Source organism: Alnus glutinosa, chromosome 12 (assembly GCF_958979055.1).
Source record: "Alnus glutinosa chromosome 12, dhAlnGlut1.1, whole genome shotgun sequence".
Lineage (NCBI taxonomy): Eukaryota > Viridiplantae > Streptophyta > Magnoliopsida > Fagales > Betulaceae > Alnus > Alnus glutinosa.
The window spans coordinates 6,219,394-6,233,502 of NC_084897.1; the positions used below are offsets into that span (position 1 = coordinate 6,219,394).

The 14,109-nt window shown below is 36.9% G+C and overlaps 1 protein-coding gene across 3 annotated transcripts; it reads right to left on the reverse strand.

Annotated features, from left to right (window-relative positions):
* Positions 1 to 679: 679 nt before the first annotated feature.
* LOC133851815 (putative DUF21 domain-containing protein At1g03270) lies at positions 680 to 8,927 on the reverse strand. Of its 3 annotated transcripts, XM_062288401.1 has the most exons (13): positions 8,543 to 8,922; positions 8,354 to 8,430; positions 7,941 to 8,024; positions 7,732 to 7,845; positions 6,498 to 6,581; positions 6,171 to 6,242; positions 3,630 to 3,697; positions 2,938 to 3,025; positions 2,728 to 2,801; positions 2,274 to 2,646; positions 1,817 to 1,863; positions 1,644 to 1,731; positions 680 to 998 (listed from the first exon to the last, which is right to left on the reverse strand). In XM_062288401.1, the coding sequence occupies exons 1-13, from the start codon at positions 8,772 to 8,774 to the stop codon at positions 891 to 893; spliced, it is 1,509 nt and encodes a 502-aa protein (XP_062144385.1). In that variant the 5' UTR covers positions 8,775 to 8,922; the 3' UTR covers positions 680 to 890. The 3 variants fall into 3 exon arrangements, with proteins under 3 accessions (XP_062144385.1, XP_062144386.1, XP_062144387.1); XM_062288402.1 differs by lacking the exons at positions 2,938 to 3,025; positions 3,630 to 3,697 and having other exon boundaries at positions 8,543 to 8,925; XM_062288403.1 differs by lacking the exons at positions 680 to 998; positions 1,644 to 1,731; positions 1,817 to 1,863 and having other exon boundaries at positions 2,484 to 2,635; positions 8,543 to 8,927.
* Positions 8,928 to 14,109: the final 5,182 nt, after the last annotated feature.

Here is a 14,109-nt window from a genome sequence, read left to right on the forward strand (position 1 = left end):
ACCACAAGGCACAATAGAGTGAGTCCCACTATGTGGGGTCACTCCATTGTGCCTTGTAGTAATGCACTTATTGTGCATATTGAGTATTTTGAGCATTTCCTTAGCAAAGGGAAAGCATGAGTGTTTCCATTTGGAGACAGCAAAAGCAATTCATGTAAACATGTCAGAGAGACAGAGAGCGACAGAGACATGTCCAACATCTCAGCAAGAGCTCATGATGCACATGATCTAAGTCAAGACTGACTTCACACACAAGTTAGATAACATTTCTATCATCTTATAAATTCAAAATGTTTTAGATCCAATACTTGAGAAATTCCAAAACCTTCCCTTAGTTTACACGATAAAATAATAATAATAATAATAATAATAAAATTAAAAAAAAAAAAAAAAGAAAAAAAAAAAAAAAAAAGAAGCATAAGAAGAAAGAAAGAAGGAAGGAAGGAAGAAAAAAAAGAAGGAAACTTCACTTACTCCTATCTTTCATCATTTTTGTAATCGTACCATCATTTTTGCATTTGCAACTTTTTAATGATCGAAGGTATGATTGCAAAAATGAAGAAATGTGAAATGAGTAATTGAAGTTTCCCCAAAAAGAAAATTGAAAAATAAGTGGAATAGTCAAAAGGAGAAAGACTTTCTTCAGTCCATGTGAAGCCTGCTAAACTTTCCTCAGTGATAACTGACAATGGCAACTAATGATTTATTTCTCCAAATTTTCACATACTAAAGTACAAAATCTCAGTATGCACATATATGACACAGAAATGATAAACCCTAAAAACTATACAATTTACAATCCACACTAGCAGGTGTCCTACAGAAATAAAAGCCTACAACTTCATGGCTATTTTTCCCAAGCCGAACTCTTAATTCATCTCACTCTTAATTCATCTCTTGCCCAGAAGAGGCTCCTCTGGAATCCCTGAAAACTTCAAGGAATGTGAATCATCCTCCACAATTTTCTTTGGGGTTTGCCCTTGCCTATTTTGACCTCCCTGAATGATAACCAATATAAAATCAGATAAATCTCAGATTAGCTCTATGCACTAAACAGATGGTGCATGAGTTGTCAACCCAGGCTTTCGACTCATCAGGCAGTTTAGAATCCTGCTATTGGCTAATGTGTATAAACGAAGTTATTTTAGCCAACTTTTCTCTGAATTACTTTTTCAGACTACCACAAAGATATATGAAGCTGAGAATCATGAAATGTGGGCCAGGCACATTAAAAGGTACAGAAAAAGTTGGGAGTCATGCATCCTGATGAGAGATCTGGTCAAAAACAAAAATTCCAAGAAATACACAGTTGATAAGCTTTTTGCTAAAAGGGAAGAAGACGAAATTTTATGGATATCAAAATAATTTTTCATGTAAGATATGACTAAAAATAAGTGTTCCACGAATGCAGAACACCAAATAGGTTTGTTTATGTGCCCCACTTTCTTTCTTTTTCGGGGAGAAGTTCACTTCTCCACTTGGCAATTGACATTCCAAACATGTTTTGTGTGATGTCCAAACCCAGCCCACTTTCTGGTTCTGGTTTATGTTCCCATGCTCGATCAATATCACTAACAAAAATGTGAAATTAATAGATAAATTATGTAAATCCACAATTAACAGATAAATGATGTTTAACTCACTGCTGGCTTTTGACCAGTCAACTTCCGACTTGATGGAGGACGTGACACAGATGATACAGCCGCAGCGGCTGCGGCGGCCACACGTATCCTGCAAAAGTCATTATATATTTCACAGTAACTTGATGAATCATGACTAAGCATAATAAACCCAGCAAAATCAGATGACACCATACCTTTTATGTACATCAATATACACATCTGTCTCATCTACAATTTCCTCCTGCATTTGGGAAGGTGATCAGGAAAAAAAAATTCCATAAATTATGGAAAAATTGAAAAGTGAAACAATATAGTCACTTCTTTTTGAAACATCTAATATTAAATTGTGAACAACCCACTTGAAGATCATCATTGTATTTTTGTCAGAAGATTGGATCGGGTTGTGGAAGCATCCACAGGTACACTTTTCTGTAAACCTGGGCTGCTACTTAGCCAAAGGTCCATTAAATCGCTTCTTTTTGAAACATCTAAATATTAAATTGTGAACAACCCACTTGAGGATCATCATTGTATTTTTGTAGAAGCATCCACAAGGTACACTTTTCTGTGAACCTGGGCTGCTACTTAGCCAAAGGTCCATTAAACCAATAGAGATTTCCAGATCTAAGTAGTGTTGGAAGCAGAGCTTACTTGCAGAAGCTCTTCAAAAACATCCTCCAGGGTGATGATACCAATGACTTCCCCGTCCTCAATATCCTCAGATAAATGGTGGAAGCTGTTTTTGGCAGCACCATACTGTTGAACATTTTGCTTGTTTGTTATAGATCTTGAAGATTTATCAATGTCAACGACAACACTTTCTGATTTATCCTCATTATCAGTTAGCAAGGGGGTAGTCAGTTGAGAATTCCCATTGGCAACTTTGTCTTCCTCAAATTTCTCCCCTTCACCTATAAGCTTAAAGTTCTTGTCTTTTCCTTTGACCTTCACTACAGCTGCCATATGACTGCTTCCCTTTTGAAACTCATTGAGGATATCATACAGAGGCATATCTGATGGAACCCTGGGACACCAATGTATGAGAATTCATATTTTTCGCATCAAGAAAAAGAAAGTAAGAGATACTGGGTAGAAAAGGGCACACCTAGGAATTCTCCGAATGGAAACGGCACTGACTGGAGTTTCTGTTTCTGCTCGTACTGTGAGAAGACTTTTCACCTAAACCCCAAACAAAGGAATATTTACAAAAAGGAATAACCAATTCCATAAATCAGCATGCTACCATTATAAAGATCACATTTTAAAAGAAAAAAATATATATATATATATATATTCCATAGGTTTTCAAACCCACCAGTAAGAGACCGATAATGTTTTTTGGGTTTCCAGAATAGACAGGAACACGGCTATGGCCTCGTGCAAGAATTTTCCCAATTGCTTCCCTGCTTAAGGAAAGTAGTAAACATCTTTTATGAGTTTACTTCTGATCTTTAAAGTAGATAAGTGAAACTTTAGATATGAAACGGTCCCTAAATAACAGGGAATAAAGCAGAAGGGATATGCCCATCTTGGTCGCTGGCAGGAGCTCCAAGAAGTCCATCTTCTTTCCTACAATTGTGCTCAAAAGGGCAACAGAGACAGACAATAAGCGTCCAGGAATTGTCCTCCAGACTAGAATAAGGTTCTTAGGCCGTAACTATAACTATGGCTCCCATTAATCATTGCTAGCACATCATGTCCTTGGCAATGTCCATTACCAATTTGCCTTTCCCATCTCAAGCTGCACTATTAACTTAGACAACCGGATAAAACCCCAACTCCATTTTAACACAATATAAATACAGAATACATACTCCTGCAGGCTGATCATTATCTGATGCAAATATATATATTTCACTCAATTCTGCTACGGCCAACAATAACTCCTAACAACTAGAGTTACCATCCAGATGCGTAACAGAAGAAAGTTAGAATTTCGGTCACCACTATTTCACAACCAAATTGAACAAGAAGTTTTGGAGAAAGATCGAGCTGAAGCAAACTGACCAGTCCAATTTTGAATTGACATCCAAGGAAAATGTTGATTCAATAGGTGTCATAGCCTCCTCAGCAGTCTGTGTATCCCAATGAACTTCAGTATTATGATCATTTTACAAAACAAAAGGCAAGGTAATAAACACAGAAAAATTTTAAAGTTATCCAAAGTTAATTACAGGCACAAGCCTGAAAATTGTAGTCAAACTCAAATATTTAGTTGGAGCAGGAGCATCAGAAAATTCTTTTGAAGAAATACCAACAACTCAGCAGGGAACACTAAGATTACCATTGGGTGCTTTGCAAGCTGGATATTACGGAGGCTTTTGACCACATCAACTGGAAGTTCTTATTGTACATGCTGAAACGATGCGGTTTTGAGGAAAAATGGATCTCTTGGATATCACACTGCATTTCTTCGGTGCACTTCTCTGTTTTGGTTAATAGTTCACCTTCTGGCTTCTTCAATAGTTCTAGAGGGCTGAGACAGGGTGATCCTCTATCTCCCCTCCTGTTTGTAGTCGTCATGGAGGCTTTGAGCAAAATGCTTTTTGTAACTATTGACACTGGTCCTCTCTCAAGCTTTTCTATGGGTTCTAGGCTTCCTGTGGTCAACATCTCACAATTGTTGTTCACGGATGACAACTTGGTCTTCTGTGAGGCTAAACCCAGACACCTTTGCTACCTGCATGTTCTCTTAATATGCTTCGAAGCTGTCTCTAGCTTAAAGGTCAGTTTGGCCAAATCCCTCTTGGTCCTTGTTGGCAACGTGGCTAATGCTGCTGAGTTGACTGTTATCTTGGGCTGCGGGACTTCCTCTATTCCCCTGAAGTACCTTGGTATGCAGCTTGGAGTGTGTTACAAGGCTAAGTCTATTTGGGATGGTATCATGGTTAAGATGGAGCGTCGCTTGGCCAGTTGGAAAATGTTGTATTTGTCCAAGGGTGACAAGTTACCCTTATCAAGAGGGTTACCCTTATCAAGAGTACCCTCTCCAATCTTCCTATGTACTTCTTGTCTCTCTTTCTCATTCCTATTTGTGTAGCCAATCGCATTGAGAAGCTACAAAGAGACTTTCTATGGGGTAGGATAGGCGATGAATTTAAATGTCATTTGGTTAACTGGGACAAGGTCTGCTCACCAATTTCTGAGGGAGGGATGGGGATCAGAAATTTGACGGATTTCAATCGCGCCTTCCTTGACAAATGGCTATGGCGATTTGGGTCTGAAAGAGATGCGTGGTGGAGAGTCGTAGTGGTTTCTAAATACGGCAACCTATGTGGCGGGTGGTGCTCTCTCGAGCCAACAGGTGCCTTTGGGGTGGGGGTGTGGAAGAACATCAAAAAAGGTTGGGATTCTTTCTCTCGATTCACTAAATTTGTTGTGGGGGACAGCTCCAAGAGCAGTTTTTTGCATGATTTGTGGTGTAGGGCACGGCTCTTAAAGTAGCTTTTCCAGCTTTATTTGGTGTTGCCCGTGTAAAGGATGTCGCTGCTGCGGACAATTTTGAGCATTTGGGTGACTCCAACTAGTGGAACATGAGCTTCACTAAGGAGGCTCACAATTGGAAGGTGGATGTTTTTGTTTCTTTCTTCCAGGTGTTGCACTCAATCAAAGTGAGCAGAGACAGTGAAGACAAGTTGCGGTGGGTCTCCTCCAAAAAAGGTTTGTTTAAGGTCAAGTCCTCCTTTTACTCCTTAGCTTGCTCTGGAAGTAGCCGTTTTCCTTGGAAAAGCATTTGGGCCACTCAAGCTCCATCAAGGGCTGCCTTCTTTGTGTGGGCCACGGCTCTTGGCAAGATTCTTACCCTGGACAACCTTAGGAATCGGCATGTTATCGTGATTAACAAATGTTATATGTGTAAGAAGACTGGGGAGTTCGAGAATCATTTCCTTCTTCACTACGATGTGGCTTCTGCTTTATGGAGTTCTCTCTTCAGTCGTTTCGGGATGTCTTGGGTTATGCCCAAACGGGTTATCGACTTACTTGGTTGTTGGTGGTCTTTTGGAAGGCCAAGGAGTGCTGCGGTTTGGAAAATGGCACCTATTTGCCTTTTTTAGTGCTTATGGAGGGAAAGAAACAATAGGAGCTTTGAGGATTTGAAAAGTACCTTGGAAGAGATTCTTTCTTCGTTTTACCTTACTTTGTACTTTTGGACTTCCGCTTATGTCCACCCTTTTTCTTTTACTTTTGCTGACTTTTTTGCTCACTTTTCTCTTTCTACTTAGGTGTTTACTTGTATATTCCCAGTGTACCAAGGGGCGCCTTACACTTTTTTAATGAAATTGGTTTCTTACTTAAAAAAAAAAAAAAAGATTATGCATTGTAAAAAAGAAACATCATGCTGATAGTATTAGAGTAGGGAACCAATAATAATATAGTGGATAATATAAGTACTCCCTTTATATAAAGTAGGTGTCCAAGGCAGAGGTCCTAATCTTTCACTTTCAGAAAAATAACATTGTTGAGTAATGGAAATTTTTACTACAGACAAATATGCAAGTAGACAAAACATTTGAAGACTTTAGAATATTTTTTGATAGCACTAGTTACCTTTTCAGTCAAATCTAGTGCTCCACTGATGATGGTTGTCTCATCATGTGTGAGTTCGCCACCCTTACCAGCCTAAAATTAAAAAATAGCAAGTTAACATGAAAAATCAAGAGAATTGAAATCCTAGTTGTAGCAATTTCTGTACACCAGTACAAATTTAAATACAAAATCAGGAGCCCAAACTCATGAGCTAGTTCTACCACGCTTTCTGGTAAGTTAGTTGAATCATGATATCACTTTCTATTCAGATGATGAAAACTATTACCAATAAATAAGGGTAAATTAAGTAGAGGCACATCATACGGACTTCCAATACGAGCAGGTTACCTCCTGGCTGTGGATAGAGACAAGGGCTTTCAATTGAGCTCGTCTAAACAGAGCATCATTATGACCAAGTACAGCATCAAGAACCTGAAACCACGTTAAATTTAATATATGCTCAAAATGTGGTAAACATTGTGAAATAGAAGTTCAAATTTTCCAACTACCCAATCTTAAGAACCACGTAACTGCAAAAGTATGAAAACATTCTGGGAAGTGTACAATGTAATGCAAAAACACTAATCCACTAAGGAGGAAAGGTGTCTGCTCATGTGCATTGGGAGGTGGACACACCCACACACAAAGCATTCAGGTATTAGAGTCCACTGAGTTGGGCCTCACCACTTAATGGGTCCAACCACTAAGATGGAATGTAGTAAATACCAATTAACATCTAAACCACTTAAGTTAAGCTTCCTTGTGGACTCTCATATGATTTTCCTTTTACATATGATACGACAAAAAAAAAAAAAAAAGAAGAAAGAAAAAAGAAATTGAAGAGGTTCATTTCATATCCATTTCAGTTCTTTGCCACATACACTATCTTTCTAGGTGAGACCTATGCACATAGCAATCATTATTTTTTACTAGATACCATGCATTCTCAGAGCAGCTGCCATATTGTTCAACATCTTTCTCAAGTTTGGTGAACTTTGACAGTGGAAAGAAGAGAGACATGTTTATGAGGGCTGTCTTCCATTCCCTCCACTTTACAAAGCATATGTGGTTCACACATCTCTAGTAGCTCACCAAATCTCATGGACCATAAAGCAAAACGATCAACTTCTCAGTAGCCCCTTTCAGCCTAACCAACTACAAGCTTATTCACAAACGACCAATATGATGGAGCTGATGAGAAGAACAGTGATGAATTCAGCGATTCAAGTTAAAAAGTTTGAGAGTTTATGAGCTGTAGCAATATCTACAACTGAAATATCAAAGGAATTCTCTCCTTATCATGTTTTTCTTTTTAAGAAGTTTTGTCCAGACTGTAAAACATTTTATATTATGTAACTTTATAACCTGAAAAAAGTTATCTCCGTCCTAATGCAATAAATTCTTCTTCTCATTTTCATTGATAGGCAAGTAATTCATGCACTCCATGACTTGAACCAAATTCCTCACCGACACCCCGTATTTATGGGAGGTGGAAGTGCCATTTCACCCAAAGTGCTATAGTCGTGTAATGTAGAAGTTTCTGGTGAGAAAATTAAATCCAGCTGCCTACTCTAAACATTACCTTTCCAATAGGGTAAGCAATTGGATAACAGATGATCATCAGAATGCGCACAAGCCAGACAAAATTCGCACCCACAGAGAGTCCATATCTTGAGCATATTGCTTGTGGAATAATCTGAGTCAACAGGTAAGTTAAAAAAGTCACTCCCGGTTGGGGCTTTAGTAGTTTGCAAGTTGAAGCATTATCAACCCATAGAAAATACACTGTACCTCTCCAAAAGTCAGAACAAAAGTTACAGACAGCAAAACAGCCACAAGGGGATGAAAAATTTTATCCAGGTATATAGGAAGGGCCTGCAAAGAGGAAAAACCCGAGAAGGGCACAAATCACCGAAATTCTATTTGACATGCAAAGCACCAACAATAGTCACTCACATTGGAAACCCTCACAGTTATTACTAATTGGGTTCAATTGTAAATATGCATGCCATTTAGCTGCTTCAATTACCACTTCTTGTCAGCCCACCTCTATATATCTTAATCACAACCCAATAATCAAAATAACATTTTTATTACATATAACACAAATTTCTTTCCTAGTCTTATCTGGGTTAGCTCTCTCTCCCACCAGAAACAGCTAGTCTTTAGCAAAACCACAAGAATTTACAAAATTCTTAAATTACCTCCATGGCACAAGCATTACACAGAAGCAAAGTAACCAACAGCTGGTGCTGCTTTTGCACCACGGGCAAAATAGCCGCTGCAATCGTGAGAAAACCAAATACCAAGAATTAGCAAAAGCAAACACAAAAATACCAACAAATTTCGAGCTCTGAAACCGTAGAGTTTTTTTTTTATTGCACTGCACGAACCGGCTTGCTTCTTCTCGGCGGTGGTGCCACTGCGCTGGAGGATCTCGAGCTCGACGAGGCCCAGCGACATGAGGCCCAACGTGAGGCCCGACATGATCCCAGCGAAGAGCACGAGCAGACACGACACCCCAGCGTAGACGAACCACAAGGGCGTGCCGAACCGGATGTCGTCGGCCTCGAAAACGACGTCGTTCATGGCCGTAGCTAGGGCTAGCGCGTGTAGCCACAGCATCTTCCAGTTCGGTGGTCACAGAGAAGAGAGACAGTAGACCCAGACAAGCTAAAAGAAGGAAGAGGGGGAGAATACGTGACCGTTTCTGTTGTGATGTGGGTGAGTGAGTGAGTTAGGGAAATGTTAAATGCGGTCGAGTTTAGGGAGTTGACGAATACCGTACGTTCGTCAAAATGTGGTAATGAGGATTTATGAATGTGTGACACAGCAGGTGTCACTTTCTCATTGTACTGTGAGTCTGTGTGGGTGTCACAATTTTGGACCCAAGTAGTGCGCCCCTTTTGTACGATCTCAAATTCATGAATTGGCAATTTATCCCACCATTAATTCATGTTAATGTGCAAGTGACAATACTCCCGTTAAAAAAAAAAAAAAAAAAAAAAAATACAATTTAGCCTCTCAAACTATCATTATTCCTTTTGATGACTTTCTAAATAATCAAAAATTTAAAAAAATGCTCATTTTAGTGAAATATCCCAATAATACATTGTCACGTGTCATTTTTCAATTAAAAATTCAAAAACATTAATAAAATAACTAAACTATAATTTTATTTCTTATTTTTATTTTAAAAAAAAAAAATGGGTGTTTGGGGTGGCATTATTTCTCAACTATGACCCGATTTTCCCGACACCCAGGGGCAGATTTAAGGGTGCAACTTTTTTTTTTTAAAAAAAAAAATTATATGTCTATTTAAAGTCCATGGCCACTCTCGCGCCCTACAAATGTAAGCTCAATCAACTGGCCTAACCCTTTAAAAAATTAAGTTACTCTCAAATTTGAGCTGACCTCTCACAAAATCAACACAAGTTACCCAACCAAACTTTTTTACCTAACTACAAACGTATAATATTCTTATCTCTTTAGTCTTTATGTGGTAATAACACAATCTGATTTATCTAAAGTTACGAAGCAAACAATCAAAGTTATGATTTTTATAAAATAAACATTTTTCATAATCTTCTTTCTGTAAGCCTTTGCTGTTACCATTGGACTGAAAGTTGAAGAAAATCGCTCAATAAGTAATGGAGATGAGTAAAAAGTAAGACTAATGTTCGGTAGTTCTGTAAGTCTTCTGGAAATGAAGCCTTGGTTTATGGAGATGGAGTAAAAGAGAGTTCAGAGTCGTGCTTGTGTCAGTGTCAATTTTCGTGCGGTGTGAAACGACATGTATTGCAGCTCTAATCCTACGGTTCTTTTTTTTTTTTTTTTTTTTTTTTAAGAAACTAATCTTACGGTTCCTAATCTGGCCGAAAGTTCAAATTTTCAGTCTCTATACAACATCAATATTCAGAAATCAGAACTTTAGCTTTGATGTCTGTTGTGTCAATGCCTTTATCGAGCCCAACTCCCTTATTAAAAAAAAATTATTTGTCTTTTGTCATAATTAATTTGTCATAGACTCGTCATAAAGCCTAGAGTCTAGATATATAGACTCATCTTTTTATTTGTCATTTTAACTTCTTCTTTTTTTCTTTTTTTTTTTAACACTAGCTACACGATCACCACTCATGTGTGTCATCATACATAATTTTTTTTTTTCCTTCATAAATTACAATTTACAAATATGTGTGATTTTGTTTAATAAAAAATTATTTTATGTTTGATTACATATGTGCAATTTTCTTTTTTAATGCGTTGTTGTGTTTGTGTTTTGTAGATCAGTAGATGTAAAGATGTATTGACTATTTAAATAATCTTAGTGTTGTCCACTTGTGGTGTATCATGAATTTATAATTTTTTTTTTTTATGCTAACATTTTTTTGGATTATTTATTTTACATTTATGTGATTAGAAATAAATTTATTGACCATTTTTTTATTATAATTGTTTTCTTATTCAGATAAGAACAACATTAGCATCTTTTGAGAAGGTTTTCTTCATACTTTGAGATTTTGCTAATGTCAACAAGTTTCAGTAAATTTTTGCCACTTTCAAGTACGTTATTTGTTATTATTTGGTCATTTTATTAAGATATTTTTTTAAAATTGGTTAAATTAATAGTGATCATAATATTGTAATAATTTAATTATACATTGGAATATGTGTTATAAGTCGTGAATTTTTTTTTAGTGTAAAAACACTTAAAACTAATAGATAAATAAATTTTCTTGTTTCCGAAAAATCTTATATTACAACACGGGCAAGCCAAAAAGAATTGATGCATTTTTTAAGAAAAAAAAAATGCATATTCCAACTACCTAATTTCTGAAAACTTCAATTCAGATTTGTATTATTACTTACAAGACAACTTATTAAAATATTAATTCTGGCATATTTTATATGTCTAATATATATATCTTTTGTAATTCATATCTACATATTATGTTATTATTCTTATTTTAAATTGTGTTCACCATAATTTTATATATAATATAAATAAATATATAATGAGAATAAAAAATTATTTTATTATTCTAATTTCATCCCTACTAAGAGAAATTTCTGGCTCCGCCTTTGCCGACACCCCTCCTGTCATTGTCCATTTGCAATGCCATGATGACCAATTTTATAGCCCGGCTCGGCGAGTTCCGATTCACAATCATCAACTCGCTAATCTCGACCAAGCTCAAGCTCGCCTCGCTCTGGAAAATATCCTTCACCTGAGAGAAAAGCTTGTGATCCTTGAGCCTCATTTAGCCATTGACCAACGTTTTGAATGCCAAAAAATCACAGAGAGAAAAATGGATATGAACATCAACGAACAAGCTCACAACCGTTGATTTCTCTATCAGAAACGGATCGAGGCCTTCCACAACGATAATAAACTTGCTCACCATTTGTAACAAAACAAAATTCATATTGGAATCATTCATAACCTTTGAAATATCAATATCATAGACATCGAAAGATAGGAAATTAGCCATGTCTGCGTTAGGAGAGGCGAGGACGAGTTCGCCGAGCTGCAGGCGTGCATCATGCCTAATGAAGATGCTGGAAATAAGCAATACGTCCTCTGGTCGATCGCAATATTTTTTTAAAAATAAAAAAATAAAATTTTAGTTTTTTTTAGTTTCTAATTTTTTCTTTCTTTCTTTTTTGAATTTTTGAATTTTTTTTTATTTTTAAATTGAAAAATTGTTGTGAGTTTAAAAGAGTACTCGCAAGCGCACGAATCGTTTGCAATATAGTATGTGCAAGTGTGATGTCGAATCCACAGGGAAATGGTCAAAAATCAGTGTCTTGTTTAATTAACCTCATTTTAACTTAGTTCCAAATGTTTGAGGTTTAAACATGCAAAGTGACACTAAGTTAAAGATGATGAAATGAAATATGTAAAAAAAGAAACTAAGGCTAAGGAATCCACCAAACCAAATCCAACAACTTACACTTCTTGGTTTCTACTTGATCACCCAAAGAACATTAAGCTTAAGGTATCATTCAAGTTTCTTAACTGCGAATCTTAGAACCATTAAATGAATCCAACTCAAAGATAAATCACAAAGAGTACCCGTTTGAAATCAAATAATCCATTGTATCCATTCAAAGAATAAATCACAACGGATATCCTCTTTCAAACCGATAAAACAATGTATCCATAGGTTGAAACACATTAAATGTCTCATTTCAACCACCAACCACATTCATTGCAAAAGATAAAGCATTAAATTGAATGGAATTTGAGCAACATAATGATATAGCATTAAATGCACAAGTAGTACAACAAGCAAGAGTGTGAGTGTCATCAATGGAGAGGTTTCATCATCAACCTTAGTTGAGAGTTCTAGCCTCCCATGACTAAGAACACCACAAGAACTTGAAGAACAAACATGAAAATAGAAGAAAAACTTTACAAAGAGAAGTATCTAAAGAAAAGAGCTACTTAAATAAATTACAACATGCACGAAATTAAACCTAGCTATTGTTCTGGGATCCCCTCTAACAAGAAGGCATGTCTATGACTTTATAGAAGGAAGTTAGGGTTAGAAACCCATGTAAAATGACTCATCTAACCCCCTCTAGGGTTCCTCTCTTGCTAGAGACAACCAAGGTCACGAAACCAGCGTGTTCTGCTGCGAAAATCAGAGGGAGAACTGCTTTTTGTCATGGAGAAGCTCCTGATTGGGGGTTCTGGCGTGCTTCTGCAGCAGTCAGTTCTGGGAAAAATCGATTGACATCAGTCAAAATTCGATCGATCGACTTTCCAGGACTTCTGAATTTCCAAGCATTTCCTCATGAAATTTGCCATTTCTCTCTTATTGACCTACAAAACACAAAAACTAACCAAAACATCATAAAACAACAAGGCTAAAGGCCTAACTAATGTAAATCAAGGGGTCCAAATACACAATATTTGGCACTCATCAAAAATGACTCGTGGCATGGGTATTATGGAGATATTTCGCTAAAAGTAGCATTTTTCAAAGATTTTGGTAGTTTGGGGGGCCAGAGTGTAAGCCTTGGTAATTTGGGGGCCATCCGGATAAATGGTGATAGTATGGGGGGCTAAATTGTATTTTTCCACAACAAAATAAATAAATATATATATATATATATATATATATATATATATATATATATATATATATATATATATATATATATATATATATATATATATATATATATAATATATATGGTGTTAGAATCTGAGAAAAAAAATCTGGTACTTGTGCTTTTCATCTTTAGAAAGTCAAAAATATAGATTTAATATTGGTTCATATCAAGTTAAATTTTAAAAAGCTCAAGGGCTTTAAATTTTACAAGTCAAACAAAATACAAATTAGGAAAACAATTCTCTTTAATGTTTTCCTGAAAATATTTGTCAATGTTTGATTCGTACGAAAAAATTACCAACGGTGAAAACTACCAGTGACGAAATTGCAATGATTTTGGCCAGAATCTGGTAACGCTGGCCAGATTCTGTCGCCGATCGGCAAAATTCCGGCCAATTTCGCCGGAATCTGGCACAATGTAGCCAGAATCTGGTTGTACTGGCTAGATTCGTCGGAATTCGGCTGTACTGACCAGATTCGCCGAAATCCAGCTACTAATTGCCATATTCCGGAGACAGAGCCAGAATCCGGGGCAAATGGCCAAATTCCTACCACTTCCACCGAAACCTGGCACAGTACTGCTGGATTCCGGCAACTGTACTTGCTAGATCCGGCTACAGTTGCCAAATTTCCACGCAAATGGCCAGATTCTAGCACCGGCTGGCTGGATTCCGACGACAGTGATAGAAATCTGGCGACCAATGTCGTGGGATTCCGGTGCTTGGATTCCAAAATCAGTAAACCTTTGGCTCAAATTCAGGCCACCAACAAACTCCAATGTCTGGCGGTAGCGAATTCCTACAAACATGCGTGCAAGAATGAAGAGTTTAAATTCAGAA

Excerpts from the sequence above, each read along its gene's own strand:
- LOC133851815 (XM_062288401.1), bottom strand. The coding sequence starts at position 8,774 with ATGCTGTGGCTACACGCGCTAGCCCTAGCTACGGCCATGAACGACGTC. Across the intron at positions 7,846-7,940 it reads TTGTTCTGACTTTTGGAGAG|ATTATTCCACAAGCAATATG; the intron begins GTACAGTGTATT and ends CTGTTGACTCAG. Across the intron at positions 999-1,643 it reads TGACTGGTCAAAAGCCAGCA|GGAGGTCAAAATAGGCAAGG; the intron begins GTGAGTTAAACA and ends GTTATCATTCAG.